The sequence below is a fragment of the Ptychodera flava genome, chromosome 21 (genome assembly GCF_041260155.1).
Source record: "Ptychodera flava strain L36383 chromosome 21, AS_Pfla_20210202, whole genome shotgun sequence".
In the NCBI taxonomy this organism is placed as follows: domain Eukaryota; kingdom Metazoa; phylum Hemichordata; class Enteropneusta; family Ptychoderidae; genus Ptychodera; species Ptychodera flava.
Genome location: NC_091948.1, coordinates 21,974,122 through 21,996,794, shown reverse-complemented (window position 1 = coordinate 21,996,794; position 22,673 = coordinate 21,974,122). Strand labels below are relative to the sequence as shown.

General features: G+C 39.8%; 1 protein-coding gene and 1 long non-coding RNA gene across 2 annotated transcripts in view; one reads left to right on the top strand and one right to left on the bottom strand.

Annotated features, from left to right (window-relative positions):
- LOC139121728 (clotting factor C-like) overlaps window positions 1-13,300 on the top strand; it is a 29,237-nt gene extending 15,937 nt beyond the window's left edge. The window contains exon 5 of the mRNA XM_070686854.1: window positions 12,872-13,300. Coding sequence (XP_070542955.1) covers window positions 12,872-13,068 — 197 coding nt within the window. The 3' untranslated portion in view covers window positions 13,069-13,300. The remainder of the gene's footprint in view (window positions 1-12,871) is intronic.
- LOC139121730 (uncharacterized) overlaps window positions 1-17,042 on the bottom strand; it is a 276,401-nt gene extending 259,359 nt beyond the window's left edge. The window contains exon 1 of the long non-coding RNA XR_011549346.1: window positions 16,863-17,042. This is a non-coding gene — a long non-coding RNA (uncharacterized lncRNA). The remainder of the gene's footprint in view (window positions 1-16,862) is intronic.
- Window positions 17,043-22,673: the final 5,631 nt, after the last annotated feature.

Genomic DNA, 22,673 nt, shown 5'->3' with positions numbered 1-22,673 from the left:
GTAATACTGACAAAGTAATTAGTTATAGGCGATATCAAGACACAATAATGAATACTGGTGTGAAACTTGATATGGCAGTTTCGCCAAATTTACTTCTCTTACCGTCTGAGATGGTCATTCTTTCAGGCCCGGCAATCTCGGGTTATAATAATGAATTGCAATACGCAACAGAATCTATGTCCTTCGGGGTGAACGGTGATATAAACACGGAAGTTCGAGAAAGTGCTATACATGAGATGGAAGGAGGGGAGGAGGGGGGGATCCTGTGAAGTGGCAGGACGAGCCCGGAGAGTCACCACCACCTCACAATGACACGACTCGGATTCGGTCCCCGAAGGCCTCCACCCCTTCGGAACGCTTCGGAACGGAAGCAGCAGCCGTGACCAGCGCAGACCCTATTCATGAATATGGTAAAATTGGTTTGTTATCTTTAGCAATATTCATTACATTTATTTACAGTATATAGATCCGATCCGATGGAAATGTTCGCAACCCCACCATTCAACATGATTATAACTGGACCGATAGGTTCTGGCAAAACAGAATTTGTAATGGACCTCCTCACCGGTCCGTACTTAAGGAAATTCGAATATATAGTTTTCATTTGTCCGACATTCATGAACAATGAAACGTACAATAAAAGATTCATTTTCACAGATGACAACGTATTCGTGCTTCCGGTCAACACGATGCTGTGGAAGATACACTAGCCTTCGTACATAAGGAATGGCCGGTACAAACACTTTAATAGTACTCGACGACTGCGCCGCGTGCAAAGATATGAAGAAGCGCAGTGACAATTTAGTCAAAATTGCTTTCAGCTCAAGACATGACAGATTATCTGTCTGGGTTCTGACTCAACAATATACTAGTATTAGTAAACCATTCAGGGAAAACATACAGATGTTAGTACTATTTTTCACACCGAGCGAGATAGACATCAACTCTATTATAAAACAATATGGAATGAGGATGTCAAAACAGAAGGCAGATTCACTAATCAATCAATTGCAAAATACACAATTCAGTAAACTAGTATTTCGTTTACGGCATCCGTACGGCATAAAATTTTTCGTATAATATAGCAATTATGGAAGCTGAAGGCACTCTTAGAGAATTATATTACAACCCGAAAACTGGTTTTGGAGGTGTACAAAAATTGTATGACGCAGCACGCTCCAGCGGGTTAAAAATTACTAAGAAAGAGGTGCAGGAGTGGTTAAAAACTCAGCTTACTTATAACCTACATAAACCGGTACCTCGTACTCGTGGGGGTGGTTCGGGCGGCCGGCGCGTTTTTGTAACATCGATAGACTCTCAATGGCAAGCGGATCTCGTGGAATTCCCTCCCCCGTTCGCAAAAGAGAATCGTAACATTCGATACATGCTAACAGTAATCGATGTGCTCAGTAAATACGCATGGGCCAGGCCGATACAGTCAAAAACGGCTGATGATACGTTACAGGCGCTACAAGACGTGATTAAGAAATCCGGGAGAAGGCCCGACAAACTTCAGACAGATGAGGGGCGGGAATTTACTAATCGAAAAATGCAGGGGTGGCTCCAGGAGGCGGGAATTCACTGGTTTCACACCTACAGTGACAAAAAAGCTAGCGTCGTTGAACGTTTTAATCGGACTCTTAAGACGATGATGTGGAAATACTTTACATATAAACAGACACGTTCCTGGCTCCCCATTCTACCACAACTTCTCGAGAATTACAACAACACCGTTCACGGAAGTATCAAAATGAAACCCAGGGACGTAACAGAGGAGAACGATTGGCAGGCATTTTATACACTATTCGGTCCTGAGTTGGCAGCCATGGGAGTTGACCCTGAATTCAAGCCGGGAGAACGGGTCCGAATTACAAAATACAAGACCACTTTCAAGAAAGGATATTTACCAAATTGGACAGAGGAGATTTTCGTGGTTTCAAAAGTTGTGTATGCGGCTGGACTGGGAACGCCGCCAGTTTACAAAATAAAAGATCTGAATGGAGAGGAAATACTCGGCACTTTCTATTCTGATGAACTTCAGAGCGCCCTTTCGGAAGGTGCCGACGAGCTGTACAGAGTAGAACGAATTTTGAAGACGAAAAAAATTAGAGGAAGAAATATTATCTGATAAAATGGCGCGGTTATCCGGAAAGTTTCAATAGTTGGGAGCCAGAAGAAAATGTTATTAGAACTTCGTAAGTACTTCGTAAGTTCCTGTGCTGGTTCTTGTCAAGTACTAACGTAAGTACTAACGTAAGTATTTACGAAAGTTATTCAATAAGTACCATGGAAAAAGTCTTAATTTCTTGAAAGCTGAAAGTGACAGCTTACCATTATTCTTCCAACCACCTGGCCAAGTATTTATCATGTACTGTCGTAAGTAATGTTCACTTATTGCATCTTTTTCGGCAGTATGTGGATGAGGTGGTACCTCAGTTCCTGAACATATTAAGTTTGCAAGATCTTCAAAGCGACTTCTCATGTTGCCACGGTCCGTTCTTTCCAATCCTCCTTGTTCAGCTTTATCGATAAGTTCTGGCTGAAGTATAATGTACACAACTGACATGAACCATAGACAAGTAACTCCAAAGTCCACCCTTTTCATCATATCAAGTGCTCGTAAGTCAAACGGAGCATTATAAGCACACACTGTTTCACAAGCATTAAGAAGTTTGTGTAGGTTCTCGAGTGAGACTCGAGGTTGTTCTAGTTGTTCTTGACCAGGTGGAAAGTAAGCTTTTTCAAGTTCCTCCTCCTCGAAACCGTCTATTAAAAATCCCTGGCTGCCGCCGGTCCATGCAATTCCAAAGTCAAAAGCTTGTGGAAAATCTACTGGTCCGACTGTCTCGGTATCAATTGTTGGATTAAGTATATTCTTGAGAACTTCAGGCGTAAGAGATTGATGAATTACCAAACATGGAAGCCTGTAGTCGTGGCAAATTTCTAAGAAAACTTTTTTGAACTTATTGTGAATCTCTTCTAATTCTTTTAAGGCGGTTATTTCGTACGACCTGGCTCGAGTCAACACATTCCGCCTGCAATAATCCCAAGGCATATCTTTGAATATGATAATGAAACTATGTAAATGGTCAAATGCTCTAGAAACAATCTTTTTTTCTTCCGCTGCCACGCCCCGGATTCTAGAAAAAGTTAGATGTTGAATTATGGAAGAGTCACAAATAATGTAGCGTTCCGAAGGAGAGGCCCTCCCAGCCCGACATTGTAAACTAAGAGTATGTTCTATAAACTGATTCTGAAAATCAGCAATCGAAACGTGGCGCCCATTATAAAAGTCGGCAATGTTGCTAGAAAAACTAGTGTCAAATTCTGGTACGTGAGTCTCTGCCAAATTTACTGCATCGTAACTCTTACCACTTCAGTTGGTCCATTTATGAATATGTATGACATTTTGGGGATACTATATCATAGAAATTTTTTTTTAAAAAATTTTTTTTTATTAAGATATATACGATAAGACAATGACAATCCTTTCTATTTCAGATGCAATAAAATACTTGAAACCGGAGAAAACATCAAAATTGATGATGGAGGCAAATTAGTATTGGTGAATATGTAGATCCTTTCATATACGTAGACAGTGAGCTAGAAGTAGTTTTCAATATCGGACCTAAGTACGGTTCAAAAGATCCAGCTACATGAGATGGGGTGTGTGTCCGTTGGCAACAAAGTCTTCAAAAGTTTACCGATCTGATAGTATTCCGTACCCTAGGTGAAAGTTTCGATGCAAGCACTGCTAAAAGTTATGCTGCAAGCCTGACCGCTCACTCCAAGAATACTACTGGATTTTACAATCCATCTAAAGTGTATCAGAAGCGAGGGAGCGGGGCGCAGCCAGTTGCGTATTTTAAATTTCAGTTTAAAAGAGGAGGAAACACTTCCGATTTCGCTACATGTATTGATATGGTTCAAGAAATTGACTGTGCTTTTAAAACAGTGAGCCCATTGCCAGTCCGAGAAAATCCTGCTATTGTACCTCGTAATATCCGGAAAGGTAGTAAGATAGAATTCTTAGCATTTAAACCGCGCTTAAGTAAGCGTGCTCTTTCTTTCACTGTTGAGAGGTTATTTTGTGCTGCGCCTAATAAACCAGAAATTCAAGATGCGGAAGAACTAGTCGACTTAGAAAGATTAGGTGAGATATATAAACAAATAATGCTGCAAAAATATTATAGTGGATTTTGATGACCTATCATAGAATAATTATTTTTTCATTTTTAAAATTTTTAGGATAGTATATATCATAAAGATTATTATGGCCCGTCGATTACATACAGCATTCAAGGGAGCAGTTTTACGAAAAGAATTTCCTGAAGTCAAGCGAGTCAAGGATATCGGGAGCTGGTGGATATTGAAGGTATGGTCAAAGAAAGAAAGATGTACTCTGTTTATACTGAAATGGAAGTCAAATTATCGGATCCGAAAACTGGTAATACACAAAATCGTACATTGCATGTTAAATTAAAAGATACATACACAAAAGATGTAAGAGGGGCGGATGTGGGGCAACAATTAATAGATCGCTACGATCGTATGCTTGATACAATTGAAGCTGTTGAGGGTTCTGGCCTCGTTCTCGAGGAGATACTTAATTTTGAAGTAATTCTAGTAGAAGTTTTACTCGGGGCTGGCCCGGGGGCTGGGATTCAACTTCCCGGATGGTTAAAAAATAAGCATTGTGTTAGCGATCTGGTGCTACCTTCGGGCAGCGATAACTGTTTTCAATACGCCATCGTAGCAAGTTTAAAGTTGACCGACCCCGAGTTTCGTGAAAAGAAATGTGGTCAGGTAAGGAGAAAATGGAATACGTACGCCCCATTTATGGCTGACTACTGTTGGGAAGGTATTCCCTTTCCTACGCCCGCCGATATGACTGTATTCAGGCGCTTCGAGCAGCAAAATCCAGGGGTCAAACTTCAAGTATTTCAGATCTACGAAAATGATCCCACTCCCCCGTCCGACATAACTGTGTTATATAGTAGCGGAGCCGAAGGCGATCAAATAGCAAATATCTTACTGATAATCGGTGAAGCCCGAAGGTGCCACTATGTACCAATTACTGCGTTAAATCGCCTTCGTAATTCTCGTACTAATCGAAAGAATGAGCGCAGACAGAAGTGTATTTGTATGGTTTGTAAAAGAGGTTTTAAGTCAACAGAAGAATTAGAAATACATCAGGTGTACTGTGGAACAGACGACGCCCAGCCAGTTTTTCCTAAGGAAGTATGTCAATTCGAAGGACATCGGAAGAAGGTCCCCGCCCCCTACGTCGTCTATGCAGATACTGAAGCAATTATTGAGAAGGGGACCGGCCGACACATTCCAATTTGTCTTTCGTATGTTATGGTGGAACGGTGGGGCGCCTTCGGAACGGGGCGACCACCCACTGTTTATGGTAAAAGAACATTCACGGGGCTCTCCTGTGTTACAGACTTTCTAAAGGATATGAAAGAACGGGCCGAGTATTATTCGAAATCGTATTATTGGAAAATAATACCGATGAAAGATAGATCTAATTACCAGCGTGACGGATGTGATCCAGTCTGTATTGCATGTGGAGAGCCGGCAGGATACCGAGTAGTGAAGGAGGAGGCGACCTTCTATTGCGAAGGATGCCGGCCGTCGAGAACCATTCCTATCTACTTTCACAACCTCAAGGGATACGATGGTTCTTTTATTTTGAAAGAATTACATGAAATAGATGAGGGGTTCCGGACAAGAGCCAAATTTAATAGCTAAGACGGGTAATGGTGGAATTATGGGTCTCTCGAAACATTTATTTTTAGTGGCTCAATTGTTGTCGATGGGAAGAGGGAGATAAAGAGACGTTTCTTTTCTATAAAGTTTATGGACAGTGCTCAGCTGATGATGGGGTCATTGGCGAAGTTGGCAAAACTGTGCCGGAGGATGGGTGGACGGCGGCGCCACTTTCGTACCCGGACATTCAAAGGGCGAAAGGTTTCTTCCCCTACGAATATTTAGACTCGGTTGACAGACTAGAAGAGGGTGAGCTCCCAGAGAGGGAGGAATTTTATAGCGAATTGACGGAAGAGGGGATTTCAGAATCTGATTATGAGCATGCATTGAAGGTGTGGGATGAAGTGGGATGTAAGACGATTCGTGATTATATGGAATTCTATTGTGAGACGGACGTTCTCCTTCTTGCAAATATATTCGAAAATTTCCGTGACACATGTTTAGAAGCGTACAAGTTAGATCCAGCCCATTACATGTCAGCGCCCGGCTTGACATGGGATGCTATGTTACTTTACACAGGTAATAAATTTAAACTCATTCAAGATGCTGAGCAGATGACTTTCGTACAACGGGAATTCGAGGCGGCATCAGCCAGTGTAATATTCATTATTTACAGACAAATCATCCTGCTTACGCTGGCGCGAATTACGATCCAGAGAAGCCGGTGACCGAAATAAAATATCTCGATGCAAACAATCTCTACGGCTGGGCAATGAGTCAGGCAATGCCTACGGGCGGACTTCATTGGATGACGATGGAAGAGTGGGAGGAATGGGCCGCCGGCGGAGCGGGGGGCGGAGCCGGAGGGTGGGGACCTGGTTCCACCTTTCCACCAAGTTTTCTAGAAGTAGACTTAGAATATCCCCCCGAATTACATGAAGAACACAGCGATTTGCCATTAGCACCGCATCACTATGAATTTCCGAGGCAGGGCGGTCGACTGATTACAAGTGTGATGGATAGAGAGAGATACGTCTTACACTACAAGTTGCTGGAATTCTATCTTCGGATGGGAATGAGATTGAAAAAGATTTATCGGGTGCTTGCTTTCGATGAAGCTCCATGTCTCGCGAAATATATTGACTTTAACACTAAAATGAGGACAAAGGGGAGGACAGATTTCGAAAAGAATTTCTATAAGCTGATGAATAATGCAATGTTCGGTAAGACAATAGAAGATGTTCGAAAGTACAGAGATTTTACATTTGTTTCGGACTGGAACGGCACGGATAGTGGCCGTAAAAAGATTCAGAAGTATAATCCAAAGATGAAACATATAACTTTCATAACTTCCGAAGAGGATGGTGATTCCTGCGACAGTGCCCTACTGGAACTGAAAACGGATGAGCATAAATATGTAAAACCAGTTTTCATCGGCGCCGCAGTACTGGAACTTTCTAAGCTGCTTATGTATGAGACGCATTACAATTACTTTCGGGTCAAGTTCCCTGGAATACGATTAGCCTACATGGATACTGACAGTTTTGTTTACAGTGTGCCGATCCCGGACCCGGACGTAACTTTCAATGATATAGTCCGAGAAGATGTGGAAAAGAATGGTGAGAAGTCTATATATGATACTAGTGGGATGAGTGGGCCCAACTTTCCGAAGATTAATAAAAAAGTGATAGGTAAATTTAAAGATGAGTTGAATGGTGAACCTATTCTTGATTTTGTCGGCATACGCTCGAAAGTGTATGCTTTTCGAACTCCCGTTTCCGAGACGAAAAAAAATAAAGGGGTGAAAGATGTTTGTGTTAGAAAACATTTGAACTTTGAAGATTATAAAGATCTATTTGAAACTGGGAAGGAGCCGGAGCCGGCACAATTTGTACAGTTTGTACGGAAAAAGGCTGGAGAAATCCGTAGTGAAAAGCGTAGTAAAATCATGATGGCGCCAAATGATATCAAACGTGTGCAGTTATACAATCCAGACACGGGTGAGAATGGCTGGCAGAAACATGGCCGATAGGAATGACGGGTCACGGTTTAAAATTGTAAAGACTTTAATCTACTATTTTCAATAGAGACCAGGGCATCGCTAATAACATAAACGTGAGCAAATATATTGTCATCGCGAGCGTCGTCGGCACCCTTAACTGAGGTGTCTTTCTTCAGAATTTCAAGTTGAATTCCGTCCTTTGTGTTCATTACTTTAAGACCATTTCCATGAAACTCAATATCTTTAAAACTACGCAGATCGATAAACAGACAGAATTTATTCTTCAAATAATCGACCTCATCTATATCAATTCACACCAATCTTTATCTTCAGCAAAATACCGTCGTGTTTCTTTCCAAAATTGTCTTGGTATCATCTTCTGAGCGTACACTTTATTTGCAATACCTTCGATTGATACAGACACAGATTCAATGGAGGGGTTAAAGAAAAGTTCACTGTTCAGTTCTGTCTGATTCTGATTTTTAGTGAAGAGTATAGCGATACCTCTAATGCTACGTCGTGGTACATTCACATTTTCATTGATAACCGTGTCCGATTCTTTCATCTGGATTTTTTTAGAATGATGTATATGCTCGTAAAGGTAACTTTTTCCACCGTTGTAATAACCAGCAGTTGACCTCGCGAGGTCGGGGTCAGTTATTGTTTCGTATTCCATTTGAATGTTTTTTAATTTATAATTGGCTGTAACAACATTATTACTGACAAGTAATTGGGAGGTGGGTGCCAATGTAATTTGCCATTCGATATGACTACCTAACGCTGATGGATATGCAACCCCATGGCCTGTTATGAGGGGATGGGACAGACGAATAGCATATTTTGTTTTATATGTTTCAAAAAGTAAATTATCACCCCATTTTGAAAGCCTGTCGTCATCTGCATCGGTCGCGCCGCTTCTTAATTTTCTTAGATTTTCGTTCTGAATTCCGTACAGTGTCATGTTCGTTCTCTCCTTTTTATGTTTGAAGAGATCGCGATAACATTCAATAAGGTTATATTTATCCAAATTGAAAAGTGGCTCACCCTCAAATGTGAGAACCATACGCTCCACCAAATTTTTTGCAACATTTTGTACTACCCGGTTATTTTCATGTCCCATTACTTCGAGATCAAAAACCAGGTCGAAAGTATCTGGAACTAGTACTACTCCGCTTTCTAACTTCGGACATCTTATGATAAGTGTCTGACGTGGATCTGCCTCACTTGGATTATGAGCAACCACATGATGAGTTCTTTCTGACTTCGTTCCCTGCGGTATTCGGTTGGTGTAATTCGGTAATAATGATCTATCGTACCCCATTTTCGTGTAATGTATATAGTAGAAGAAAAAAAGAAAATAAATCACATCTTTACATAAATATTTCCGTCTGATTGAAAGATAAATCGATTACCTGTGTCGCGAATCAATCGAAGAACCCAATATTCTTGGAGATGATGAGCCTCTTGGTCATCCTCAGTATCCTGGAATACAGCTATGAATTCTAGTCGCTTAAAGAAGTTAGTCTTTTGACATTCCTTCACGAAAGCTAAAATGTTATGATATAGATTATCATCTTTGAGTCGGACACCTGGATTTGCCCGAAGGATATGGCGATTTACCCGCCGAAGTTTGCACCATTCCAATTCGACAGAGAAACCAAACAGGTCTTTATTTTTAGAAAGAAACTTTGCAATATTCTTTTCACCAAACATGCGGGGTCATATATTAATACATAATTTTATTTATAATGACTAATGTTAATCCAGTTAAAAATATCCATAGCTGTTCTCCAACAAATCCGACAACCGATCCTGCTGTTTTTAATAGAAAACTGACAAGGGAGCCGATTAAACCTGGTATTGCAGCAGCACTTTTTGCGGCCAATGTTTTTAACCATTCACCAAATTGCTTTACAATTTCTTTCGCTTTTGTATATACTTTGGGCGGACCTGAACCAGACCCACCAGTTCCAGTTCCTTCTCCCGCTCCTCCCCCTCCTCCTCCTCCTACTTTAGTCACAGCCAGGGCAATTGTTGATATTGTCATTCCAAGGGCAGTCAGTATTGCAGCGATTGTTATACCATTTCGTTTAAATAACTCAGTCAGCTTTAGCCTGAGTGACAATTCTGGATCGGAAATTACATCACGAAGAGACCTAGTCGTAGCCAGACTTTCACGTGCCTCACTGATCTTACCATGTTCGTATTCAATTCGATTGTCAACTTTAGCTTCTCTTGTTATGAGTTCAGCTAGTAGTTTTTCGGCTTTTCCTTTTCCTTGGGTGCTCGTTTCAGGATCCTTAACTGTTTTTCAACTTCTCTTTTCTCTAGCCTTATTTTAACTTTTCGTTGTTAAGCTCGCCAAGATGCATATTCGCAATCTTTAATTCATCATTAATAGCTCTATATTCTGGGTTTAGATCGTTCCATTGTTCGATTTTATTTTCAAAAGCTTGTATTTTATCTGCATTACCGCTAGCATCTCGCCGTAACTCTGTCAGTTCATCTTTGTATACACCCATGTCTTCTGGCGTCATCTTCTCAGCTGGTATTTATCATTTTCCACATCTTTAGAATGCAATGCACGTCCCACAAATTCGGGCTCACTATATTTATATACTTTGTTTACAAATTCAGAACCTCCTGCCTTCTTTTTAATGTGGATTTCTCTAAAAATCTACTTCCTTTATCTGTTGTAACTCTGATTTTTTTATAATACAGATCATTACCAATAATCTCAGCATTCATAATCAATTCGTTTCGTGCATACGTATCAGTAATATTATATTTGTCTAAGAGTTGTTCAGCCATATATTGTGTAAGTTCTCTTCTCTGTCCAATCAAACGATCCACCTGCGGGCTAGCCAGGAAGGATCAGCTTCTGCAAGGGCATTATCATCGTCTATAAAGAATGTTTCAGGAGTAGCGTCATCATCATCATTTAAATTTGCATCATCGAAATGCTGGAGTGGTATATCTTCTCCTCCTTCTGCCATATTGTATTCTATATTACTACAATTATTTTTTATCCCCCCTTACATATACAGTAAAAATGCACATCTCAGTTGTTGAAAGCGTTGAACAATTGGCCGACTATATCGAAAGAACTAGCGCTGCATATCGACGAAGTTACAAATTAATGGGTCGAATTGATATGGCTCTCAATATTACTAAGGGAATTCTTGTAAGCTCTGCTGTAATAGCAGCAATTCCAACAGTTCCGGTACTGTTAGCCTTAACTCCTATACCAGGTGTTGTTATTGATGTAATACAAGGGAAAACGGTGTGTAGCAAAGAGACGAGAGAAATATAAAACATTATTACGTTCAATATAAACAGCTGCTTACACAAATACAAGAAAAAGGTGCAACAGCAGAGGCTCCGGGGTCAGAACTTATTCAGGACATATTTCATCAGGCATTAGAAATACAAAAACAAGAAGGATTTAGTCCGCCGCTGGAGCGATATCTACGATATTATGGATTGAATGGATATGAAAGTTAGATTCAGAAAAAATTCTGTAGAAAATGTTTCTGAAAACTGTAGAATGACAGACATTGAACATGACATCACAAGTTACTAAGCAACTGGAACGGTATTGCGAAATTCCTGGAAAGCCCCTGCTGGAAACGTCCCGATAGGGGTATTGCACAACAGTGTTCTGATAGGGGTATTGCGCAACATCCCTATGGTTCCGCTCGTTCCGACGACTCCAAACATAGTGAAAAGGGGGCAGCCAGCAGATAAAATTCACAGACCCGCACCTTCGGAACCGTAACCGAAGGGTTGCCTTTGTAAGAGCAGACCGGCTCTGGTACGGCTCAGTCAGAATCTATCTAACAAATGAGAGAGAGAATAGAATGTCGTTCCGTTTTGATAGTGGGGGTGAGTCATAGCACATTGCGCAAGTCCAGGCCTGACTCAGCAGGGAATTTCCCCGCTTAGTTCAGGACAATGCACTGCTGCGCAAGCTGTTGCGCATGAGTTCATATATAGGTCAGGGTCATACTTTAGTTACATGGATGGTTAAATTTTCCTTCGCTTCATGTAGATAAATGAATAAAATGGGGTGTAAAATTCTTATTAATCCCAGTTGACCACCTTTATTTTACTACTGACGTTTGAATATTAATTTATCCCCATTAAGTTGTATATCAATGAAAAGGCCATAATCTGGGCTTTCTAAAAATGTATGTTTATAGTATTTCATTTTTTTTTTTGTCTCCGTCGAGCGGTAAATATGTGACCCCTACCCCATTGTTGAAATCCAAGATGGCGGCCAAGATGGCGGCCAAGATGGCGCCAAACGAACCCCATGGGACAGTATTTTATTTCGGGAACATCAAAATTCATTGAATATAGAACCTAAGGATTACAAAAACGTAGGTCAAAAAATATATCCACGGGATGCATGGGAACCCTACCTTCCGACCCGACTATCTGCTGCGCCTCTATGTACGGACATCGAAACGGAAAGAGCAGAAAATTATAGGCAGAGATATGACAAAGATATATTGCTGCTCTTTTCCCTCTCTTTCACTAAAGTTTGTATAGTAAAGTGACATATGGTCTGTATAATGCTTGTTAATGCGCAAGGCAGATAAATATTGACGTGTAAAATTAACGATTTCCCCTCCTCTTTTGTTTAACTTTTTCTCGTTGATATCTGCGTCTTTCGGTCGCGTGTCGTAGAGACATTTGCATTATTTTGAGCTTTCTCAGACACGAGACGAGTTTTGTTCTCGACCTTCTCGACAGTTAATATCCGGCAATAAACTTACATGTATGAAAATTAACATAGCGTCCATCAAACTAACGATATACACGTATCAGAATTTGCGTAATTTCGGGACATAAGATTTGCCCTTTTAAGTAATCAAACCATTTCTTTTGGAACACATGAAATATTCAGTTTCAAATTTTATATGATTCGGCTTTCGTAACTCCTATCTTTACTCTCATGATTACTTATGATTATACAAGCAAGTAGTGAGGTTTGTACACAGTTACAAGATGGTTTGTCTAAAAATAAAGTCAAACTTGTTGTTTGACAAAGGAATGTGACCGTTTGAATGATTAAGGTATTTTTATTCCTTTTTTATTATACAATATCGGAGTATTTCATCGTCGACAACATTATACATTTATTTCCAGGTCGATTTGATGCCTGCGATGGTGACAGCGGTGGCCCCCTGATGCTTAAGGATGAAGGGAATCAAAGATATTACTTGTACGGAATCGTCTCTTGGGGGCGTCCTGGACAGTGTGCAGTTCGTGATTCTTATGGCGTGTACGTTAATGTCAGTAACTTCACGCCATGGATTCAGAAAATCACGAATATACTGCTATGAAATGAAAGAGCCATGATCGAAAAGCCTTGATGACTTAAGAGTTTTATTTTAGAACTCGTTTGATGCTGAATAGTTTTAGAGAATGTATCTTTACCATGCACCGGAAAATGTATTTGTGACCATCACTTCTGGATGGTGTCTTTTACACGCAATACAATAATCTCCTATGTAAGGAAATGTTGCACACATTTGTCAACAGTTTGTGTTTATTGATTTTACAAGTGCAAGTAGTTTAGTGACTCCATCATTCTACGGCGCGCCAAATGTTTCAAAAATATTTATCGATTCGGTGCAAAACGAAACATTTGGCGCGCCGTATATGGCGCGCCAAATGTTTCAAAAATATTTATCGTCATAGAGTAAAAATAAACTGTCAAATTTTCTTTCTAAATAAAGTCTTAAACGTGTATGAATAATAAAGAAAAACGTTCTTTCGTCCATATCATTGCATTCTATTAATGTACCTTTTCATAAAAATAGCATTCATTTGAAAATATGTGTCATTAAATATTTGAATGTGTCTGTACAGATTAAGATGACGTGCAACCGTCTTTCTCGATTGAAATAAAAATTCGATGGAAATACGGAAGAAATTAAACAAGAAAAGTATTATCGTAAAAAAGGGCAGAATGTTATGTAATACTTAATTGTAAAATATTCTTTAAACCGTAATGAGAAGATAAACTGTTTGCAAATATTTGGAAATACCACACTCCCTTACTTATTGACGTACATACACGTGTATTTGATAAAAAGGTGCAATGAATGCTGATTATAAGGGGAAAAAGCAAAAATAAAAATCAAGCATACACACAAAAAATATTGAAATGATTAAAAACAAAACCACAAATAGTACTTACACTACTACCAAAAAATAAAACGAACCACCATCAGGTCTGACTAAAAAAGAAAGAGAATCACAATTGAAAGTCGACCGAGATCTTGCTGGTTGCGGCTGAAAAGAAACCAAACGAGGTCAGCTTGAAAAAAAAACAAAACGAGGTTAAAACAAAAACAAAAACGAGGTTACAAAAAAACTCAGTAGGAAAAACAGAGGCTTTCGAGAAAAGAAAACAGAGTGGGACACCCCGCAGAAAAAGCCCAACATGTAAATTGAATAATTGTCAACGTCACGATTGTTACAGTTTTATGCCAGAGGGTCTCGGATCATCACACTCGAATGTTGGACAAGATATTTTGGGCATTTCAGCGATAACTCTCAGCTTCTAGTCTTCAATATCATCTCCTGGACGTCCAAGTTACCGACATGTCCTCTGTATATTAAACAGTTACAAGTGGACAAAACACTCGTGGTGGTTCGTCGGCTGCCAGCGATCCCCTCGCTCCAATGTACACTCGAGGTGGTAAGCCAGCGGCCGGCGGTCCCGTCGCTAGTACAGTGCACGCCGGCAACCAGCGATCCCCTCGCTGTAAAGTGTAGGGCCGCCTCTCCCAAACCATAGACAGTCTGTGCCCAAACCATGGAGTCCTATCCCAACAAAACGATGCCACCGTTACGTCTGGTTCGATGCATAGCGGCCGCCATGTGGGTATGCATAGTAAAATTGCATACCACGCAGCGGCCGCTATGTATCGAACCACACACGTATCCCGTGGGTTTAGCCTCTAAACGGATTGTGGCGAAGGCAAAACAGTCTGAATGCTGGGGGTGTAATTTGAAGAGCGCCCTCAGAAAAATAGCCTCGTTTTCATTTCAAAACAAGGTCGCAGTAGTACGCAGGGGTCACACAAGCATGGGTCGCCTAAACATGCCTATATTCACGCTATACCGCGGACCTGAGTGAATGTTATAGGTAATATGTGTTTTTTAGGAATTTGTTTCTGATATAAACAGTTTGTCATGTAAAAATAAACCTACCTTCAAAGATTGTCGATGTGTATACTGAGTAGTTTCTGTTGCATAACACGATTTGGGTCTGTCTATGAAGGAGAAACGGGGCTAGTAAATGGTCTTCCGGGTCTTGAACACCGATCAAATTTCAGCAGTGTCTTTTTCAGTAACAATTGATTGTGTATACCAATTTTTAACTTCACAGAGCTATTTTACTGGAAATGGTACACTTTTCAATAGAGTCTGCCCTGGGCGAAACTTCGTCTAAAAGAATGCCGTTTTCTAGTACTTGTTACAGTGGGCATTATACATTCACCACAGATTAGATGGCCTCTACAAACGAGAATAATTTTATGTTAACTACAACTACAGTTCTTTAGTATATTTTTTTCTCAGAATTTTAGAATTTATAAATTGTTTTATGTATCTTGAAGTCTGTTTCTATATATAGGAAAATGAGAGCAACTTTACACATCGTTTCTACCTTTGATAGTGATGCGGTATATTGATTCGATCAATGTGGTTTAATGATATGGAGAAACATGGCGAGACACCGGTGAATCGATAGTGCTTTGACCCTGGTCATGTGATCTGGGTCCCCGGGAAAGAACCGGTTATGTGTTGGAGCTATTTATCCCACATGTTATTTGATAGAAGCGATTGTTCATCAACTAGAGATGCTAGTATGGATATGTTGTGGTCTGAACTTTGAGTGGTTTGTTGGTCAGACCGTTCGTGTTTATTTTATCCTCGTGCTTGATTTGTGCCTGAACGAGGATGTCTCTTAAGTTTTTATTCTTTTGTATGCTATGATAGGTTTTTCTGGAAAAACTTTGACCAGTGTTTGATCGGCTTCTATTATTTTCCAATTTTTTGTTAGACATTGTTTGATTTGCCTGGTTTTGATGAATGGACTGAAGGTCGTTGTGTAAACCAGTTTTGTTCTTATGTCATATTCCTCTTATCTTTATCGGTGAGGTATCGTCGATGGTTGGTGAGATTAACATCTTTCTTTATACGAGATATATCTTTTTTTTCTATAATCTTGTTGTTGAAGTTTGCGTGTGAGAAAGTTGACCTTTTCAATGAAGTCCATGTCGTTGTTGCATGTGCAAGCATATCGGAGAAGTTCACCTTTAATGAAGCCTTTGAAAGTGCCGCTCGGGTGACACGAATTTCTCAATAAATATTGGAACGTGTCGGTTGGTTTTGTGTTGGTTAAATTAAAAAGAAAATTAATAAGTTATGAATTCAATATACTGCAAAGACAACAGCTTTATTCTAAATAAACCTGAAGTTTGATCAATACTTAAGCCTCAGAGACTTGACTGCAACAAACTGAGACAAATCAGACACGAAAATTACGTCAAAAAAGTTAAAAGTGAACAACCATGAGGTCACATGCACAAGTTTTTCTATGGGAAGCCCCGGCTGGAAGCTTCGAAGCCATCCTCGGACTGTGATGACCCTGAAAAAAAAGAGGAAAATAATTAAAAACAACTGTGACACGAATTTTACGTATTACAACCTAAAAGTGTCACTTGATGATAGTTTCCCCCCAAAAAGTAACATTTGACCTAAAAATACGCACATTTTGGGGATTTATTTCACTATGAGCGTATGCGAGTACACAGTGTACGTGTAAATGTACAGTACACTAATGTTGATTTGGCGCCATATTGGATTTTAGCGGCAAAACACAGCGGCGAACTTTGCCGCCCAACATCAAATTCCTGGCATGAACAGACAAAATTCTGCGGTAAAAAGCTAATTTATAGTATAATTCCACGAACTATGCTTGATTTTGGGCCATAATTTCATGCTACCGTAGTTGGTACAGCAACACAAGTCCGCGCTCGACATATAACATCGTACTATGAAAAATCGCTGAAATCGCAAATTCATTTTAATTTTTCAAACAGAGCCCCGAAAAGTCACTTACCTTCTCAGAAAATCCAATTGAAGAGATGAAGTTGGTCTCCAATGATAATTATCGGCGAAAAAATGAGGATTTGGGAGCGACTGAAAAACTGTGTTAGCCAGCCAACGGTCACAGTGTAGACTGAGTTGCTGAGTGCCGTTCGAAAGGAAATGGCATTTGCATATGCAAATTGCACCCCTAGCGTTCCTGAAAATACTCGGGCTAAAACACTTCGTTTCAATTCGAGGCAACGTTTTCACTTGTACATTTCAGCTTGAGCGGAGATACCCCTATTTGCATATTTATATTAGAATTTCGTTCAAATGGAAGTGATGAGGGCGCTGTTCTACTTGACCGTTAGTGTGATTTTTCCTGTTTTTGGGGGGGCAATTTCAGCCCATTTTTTCCCAACAAACGATGTCAGAGACGTTTCTATGGTCATATAAAGCAGTTAAGTTTGTGCCTATGAATTTTTATCAACTTCTACGGCTTACTTTGGTGCTATGTGTGTATTGTCGATCTACGGCTCGCTAAACATAGGCCTACTTTTGGGCTGCCGCAACTACATGCACAGCTGATTCTTGTGAATATTTTACATAGTTAGACAGTCTAATCATTATTTAAGCCCCCTAACTTAGTTTTATTCTTGTTCATGCCCTGCAAATCACTGCTTTGGCCTCGTAGGTCGTACACCGTCCCGCCATCAGAAGACAAGATGGCCGCTTAAAGTGAGGAACGTGTTGCACTCCGCTGACGCCTTGCTCACGTTTACAAATGTTTAGGCCCAAAGATTGCACAATATCACATATTTTACTGTTGTCAATCCAACTTATGTTATATTTATATTTGATGCTTGGGTTACAATTTCGCGGTAGTCCTCGTAGGCATTGGCTACCAATATTCCATTGGGTAACCGGAGAAGTCGGGCAGTTGCGAACTCGGCCATCGCCGGCGCCGATGGTGCCGACCAACTCGGCCAGTGCAGTGGGACTCGGCCAGGAGAAGTCTGCCACTCGCAACAAAGCAATATGATTGCATACGCATTCTCTTCACAGTTGAATATGCCAAACAATTTTAACTTTTTACTACCATAGTTTTTGTTATTTTGTCGGTTTAATACTACCGGGTACTACGAACATTCAGAAAACAACTCAAAGTCGAAGAGCTCTCCACGTCCACCCTGCAAAACATGTACGGTCTGCCTCCGTGTTTCTGCAGATAGCGCGCGTACCGTATGAAAGTTCAGGCAAACATCATGCCATTTCTTCAGTAAAATTCATGGCTTGATGACTCTTAACTAAGTTGCTTCGCCATCTCCTATGACTTTTTAACGAACTTCAAGTGTAACTATGACGAAGACTGCGAAACTCGCTACCACGATCGCGATACACCGCCATCTTTAATTTTACCCAATGTGTGTATATCATACGTGCGTTGAACTGTGATCTGTGAAGTTTGCAAACATTACGCTCATCTTATGAATGACATTTAGATCGCTTTCGTATATAACTTAAGTGAGACTTCAAAAAAAGAAACACTAATATGAGCATATATTCTAATAGGGTGCATACTGTACTGGCCGACTTCTCTTGTATTCGGTCATTGTCAACTGTCAGTGTCTGTCTGTTTGGAGTCGATGCAGGATGTGGTGGTCGGACATTCCCACGCCTGATTTTACTGACCCCTCAGCCTTTCAAGATAATAATATCGCTGTAAGAGTGGATTTGAGTGACCGTGATTTGTCACAGTTTTCCTTTTCACTGGTAACGGGTAGTATATCACTGTTCAGTTACCATGTTTCAACTCGTCAATGTTGACTGAAGTCCGATAGCATAAAGGCGAGTTTCAGTGCCATAGCGTTGTACGCTGTACACGCGTACACTGGGCTGTACGATCGGCCTTGTACGGTAACACTAACAGCGCATACATGGCATCATGAAATCATGCCGCAAATATAGGCGCACTGTCAGAAATTCACGAAACTTGTCACAAGCGTTGTTCAATAGCAAGTGGTTTGACACAACAAGTATTATTTTTGTTCAAGACCTGTATCAGTGTGTTTCGGGTCACAGTCTAAAAATAGCACACAGCTGAGAGGTATAAACCATCATTGCAACGTACGAATTCAGTTGTCAATTATCATTAGTATTTATTTCTATCATGCATAGATACGATGAAATTACTCTCAAAAGTGTACATTACCTCATAGCATGTTCAATTTCGCATTAAATAATCATATTTGTGAGCTTTCGAGCCCATTTTCACGACCAAGTCGCTCGAACGACGTGTATTCCGACATATTGCTTGTTTACATTCAGAACGAGGCTCTGCAGCCTATTGAATTATGCAAATTTCTATACGTCCGCTCAAGCTGATTTAGAACGCGAACGCGCCCGACTTGACAAACACTGATCAAGCAGCCGCTATTTCTCTGTTTACGATTAATGTAGCTCTGGGTGGCAGGGCTGTGAGTTTATACCGGCGTTACACGGCCTGGCCGTATAACGCCGCTAACTCACAGCCCTGCCACCCAGAGCTGTGTATATAGGCTACTGCACAAATATCGTAGCTCCATATATTGGACTGTGTGGATATAAAGCTTTCTGCAATGGGGATCGACATGTCTTGTATGTGCCGGTCTAGCTGGGTAGCCCTGCGAGTATAGTGAGAGTGTCTGGCGTTGTGAAGGCCGGACACTCTCGCCATACTCGTAAGGCTTGTACAGTTTCGTCGCTCATCTTGTCGAACACGAAAAACGATGGACGTTCTCTCAACACGCGGCAGATTTCTTCAAAACTATTCAATTTATCATGATTCGGGTGATCTTTGAGGACAGACGAGGAATTACACCAAACAACGAGGTGGTTTGTTATCATGGTATTGGAACCCGATATATCGAACCATACGTATAAACTGTGTAGAAATCATGTTACGGCGATGACAGTGCGGCTCGGTGGAAGGCCTGCAGTGGGCTCCCTGCTATACCGTGCTTAAGGCATCGATATGTTCGCAGTGTTGCTATGAAAGGTCATGGGTTTGTACGTCTCACTTGTGATCTGACCTGTGGACTGCCTAAAATTGGCTCAGTTAACTTGACTCTCTGGAACTATTCACTGTTAACCTGGACGTTCTTTAGGTGATATTGCCCACTTCACTTCATCACGTACGGTTTCAAGTAGCTCTGCGTGGCAGGGCCCAGCCAAACAGAGCTAGGTTTCAAGATGTCAAAGTTATCACTGAAATGCTCAATTAATAGTTCGTCAAATATTGGAGTATGTGGTGATCGGATTCCCAGGTGTTTGGGATTCATCGATCGAAGGAAACGTGAACCATGAGTTTTTTGAATAAATTAATTGTAATTTCGCGCGGTTTTTTTTTTCTGTGGCGAGTGCTCGTTTTTTATTTTCTTTTTTTTTCTGTTTTTTTTTTTTTTTTTTTTGCTGTGGCGAGTGCTCATTTGTTTTTTCTTTCCACAGGCCCACGCGTTTTTTTGTATTTCCTTTGTTCATGGCATTTTCTATTTTTTATTTTTATCTTATTTTATTTTGTTTTATTTTATTTTTTTTAGATGATGTCCACTTTTGTATAGAGCCATGACTGTCGAATTTTTTGTTTGATTTTCTCTCTTTACTGTCAAAGCGCTGGTGGTTCATATTATATTTTTGATTATCTATAATACGTTTATTATGAGACGTAGTGCTTTTTAATTTTCTTAAGTACATAAATAATTTTATGTATGCATGACTTTTTTTTGTCTGATTCTTTTATAATGATTTTCTGTATGTGGTTCACATTTTTATTTTTTGTAATATTTTTTTCGTGTGGTAGTAGTGGTTTTTAGTGATTTTCTTGTGAATTTTGAGGACGTACCACTGTATAACATATTTTACTTTTTTGTAAAATCAGCACTCATTGCACCTTTTTGGCGAACTATTATACGTGTATATATATCGATAAGTGTGGATGTATGACTTTTTCAAATCATTGAAAATTGTTTATTTCCTAATTACGCTTTATAGATTTTTTCTCAAGTTCAAATGAAGTATTAAATGACATTTCTGTCTTTTTTTTTAATTATACTTTTCTTACTTATTTTCCTTCTAATGACACCAAATTTTTATTTCAATCGAGAAAGACAGTTTATTTTTGCACTGAATCGATAAATATTTTTGAAACATTTGGCGCGCCATACTGAAACATCATAGGATATCATAGTCGATGTTTCAAAGGGTTTTTGAGTTCAAGTTCTATTATAATATTTACATCGCATTTAATGGCATTTAAGGGCTCATTCTTTTGACCTTTCGTGAAATGACGTACATTGCCCTAAAACTTTCTGAAGATAATATCAAAGACACAATTGAACATCTAGGTTAATCAGAAAAATCATTATGATGAATGAAAGATCTTACGCTAAAGCTTAATTTGCCATAACTATTATTACGTCAAAAAAAACGGTGAAGTCATCAATTTTCTTTAATATTAAATTTATTAAAAAAACGAAACTGATCACTAAGTCAAGGGATAAAGTACAAACTGCAGTACTGCAGCTATAAAAGTTTACAGGCTACTTATCTCAGCTGGGACAGCAGAAAGCTCCAGAGTTGAGTCAGAAAGACTGATGAATGAGAGGTACTTTGGCATGTAGGTTTGAGGTTGGTCCTTGCAAAGTTCGAGGAAAAAATCCGGCGTGTGAGTGTAAAGGTCTTGAATTAAACACTGTGGTGTGATCCCAAAAAAGTCTGCCTGAAAATCTGTACCGTTTGGTAGTATACTAAAATGATTGTATAAGATATCAGAACAATCAAGAATTTCTATTGATATGCTGATTGCCGTTCTAAATATGTCTGCATTTGTAGTAAATATGAACTTTCAGAAAGTTCCAAACTTGATAGATTGAATTCAATGTCATGGAGGAGAATGACCTCAGATTGTTCTGGACTATTTAAACTCAGGTCACGGGAGGGGAAGAATGACTTACATAACCTTATGCATCACGTATCACTCGTTTAGATATTAAATTATTTTACACATGAATAAAATTCACTATTGTAAGTTTCCTAACGACTTGATTTTAGTTGTTCATCTGTTGTATGCATACTTTTATCAATAAATCAGAATGCGTGAGTAGTGCTATCCATTGGCCCGAATAGTACGACTGATCTGTCATACATAACAATATGCAACCTCTCGCAAATGTACGCCTGTTTTTAATGATATAAATAGTTTAATTGAGCAACGACTGTTGATTATTACGTGACCGATTGATTTCATGATTTGTATTCATCAATAATCGCAATCATACCAATCCATAATCCAATAACACGAGGTCAAAATTTTTAAGACAATAGTTGTAAACATAGACACAAAACAGCACAGAACAGACAGTAAATAGACGGTACACAAACAAAGTCAAATTCATGAAAGAAAGATATATGGACCTCTGGTCAAAAGACCAAGAAGTGATGTCAGGTGTTTCGAAAATAGTAAGCACATCCTGCCCCACATGTGGCACCCGCCATATATCAATCTGTAAGTCAGATAGGTAGTGGTCACTAACTAAGGCCCCATGTCACCGATGCCATCAGTGATCATTTGTCGAAGAGAGATATTGTATTTATCTACCAGCTTGCGATACCTGCCAAAAAAGCGTTTGAATGTAGAGACAAGTCTTGCTCTGGTGTAACCTTGATTCTGAACCTTGATTTAACAGTTTGTAAGAGAGATGGCCATGTCTCTCTACAAAATCACCATATGAACTGCATGCTCTTGCATATCGAATAAGCTGGGAAATGTATACCCCATAAGCAGGTGAGAGTGGAATATTACTGA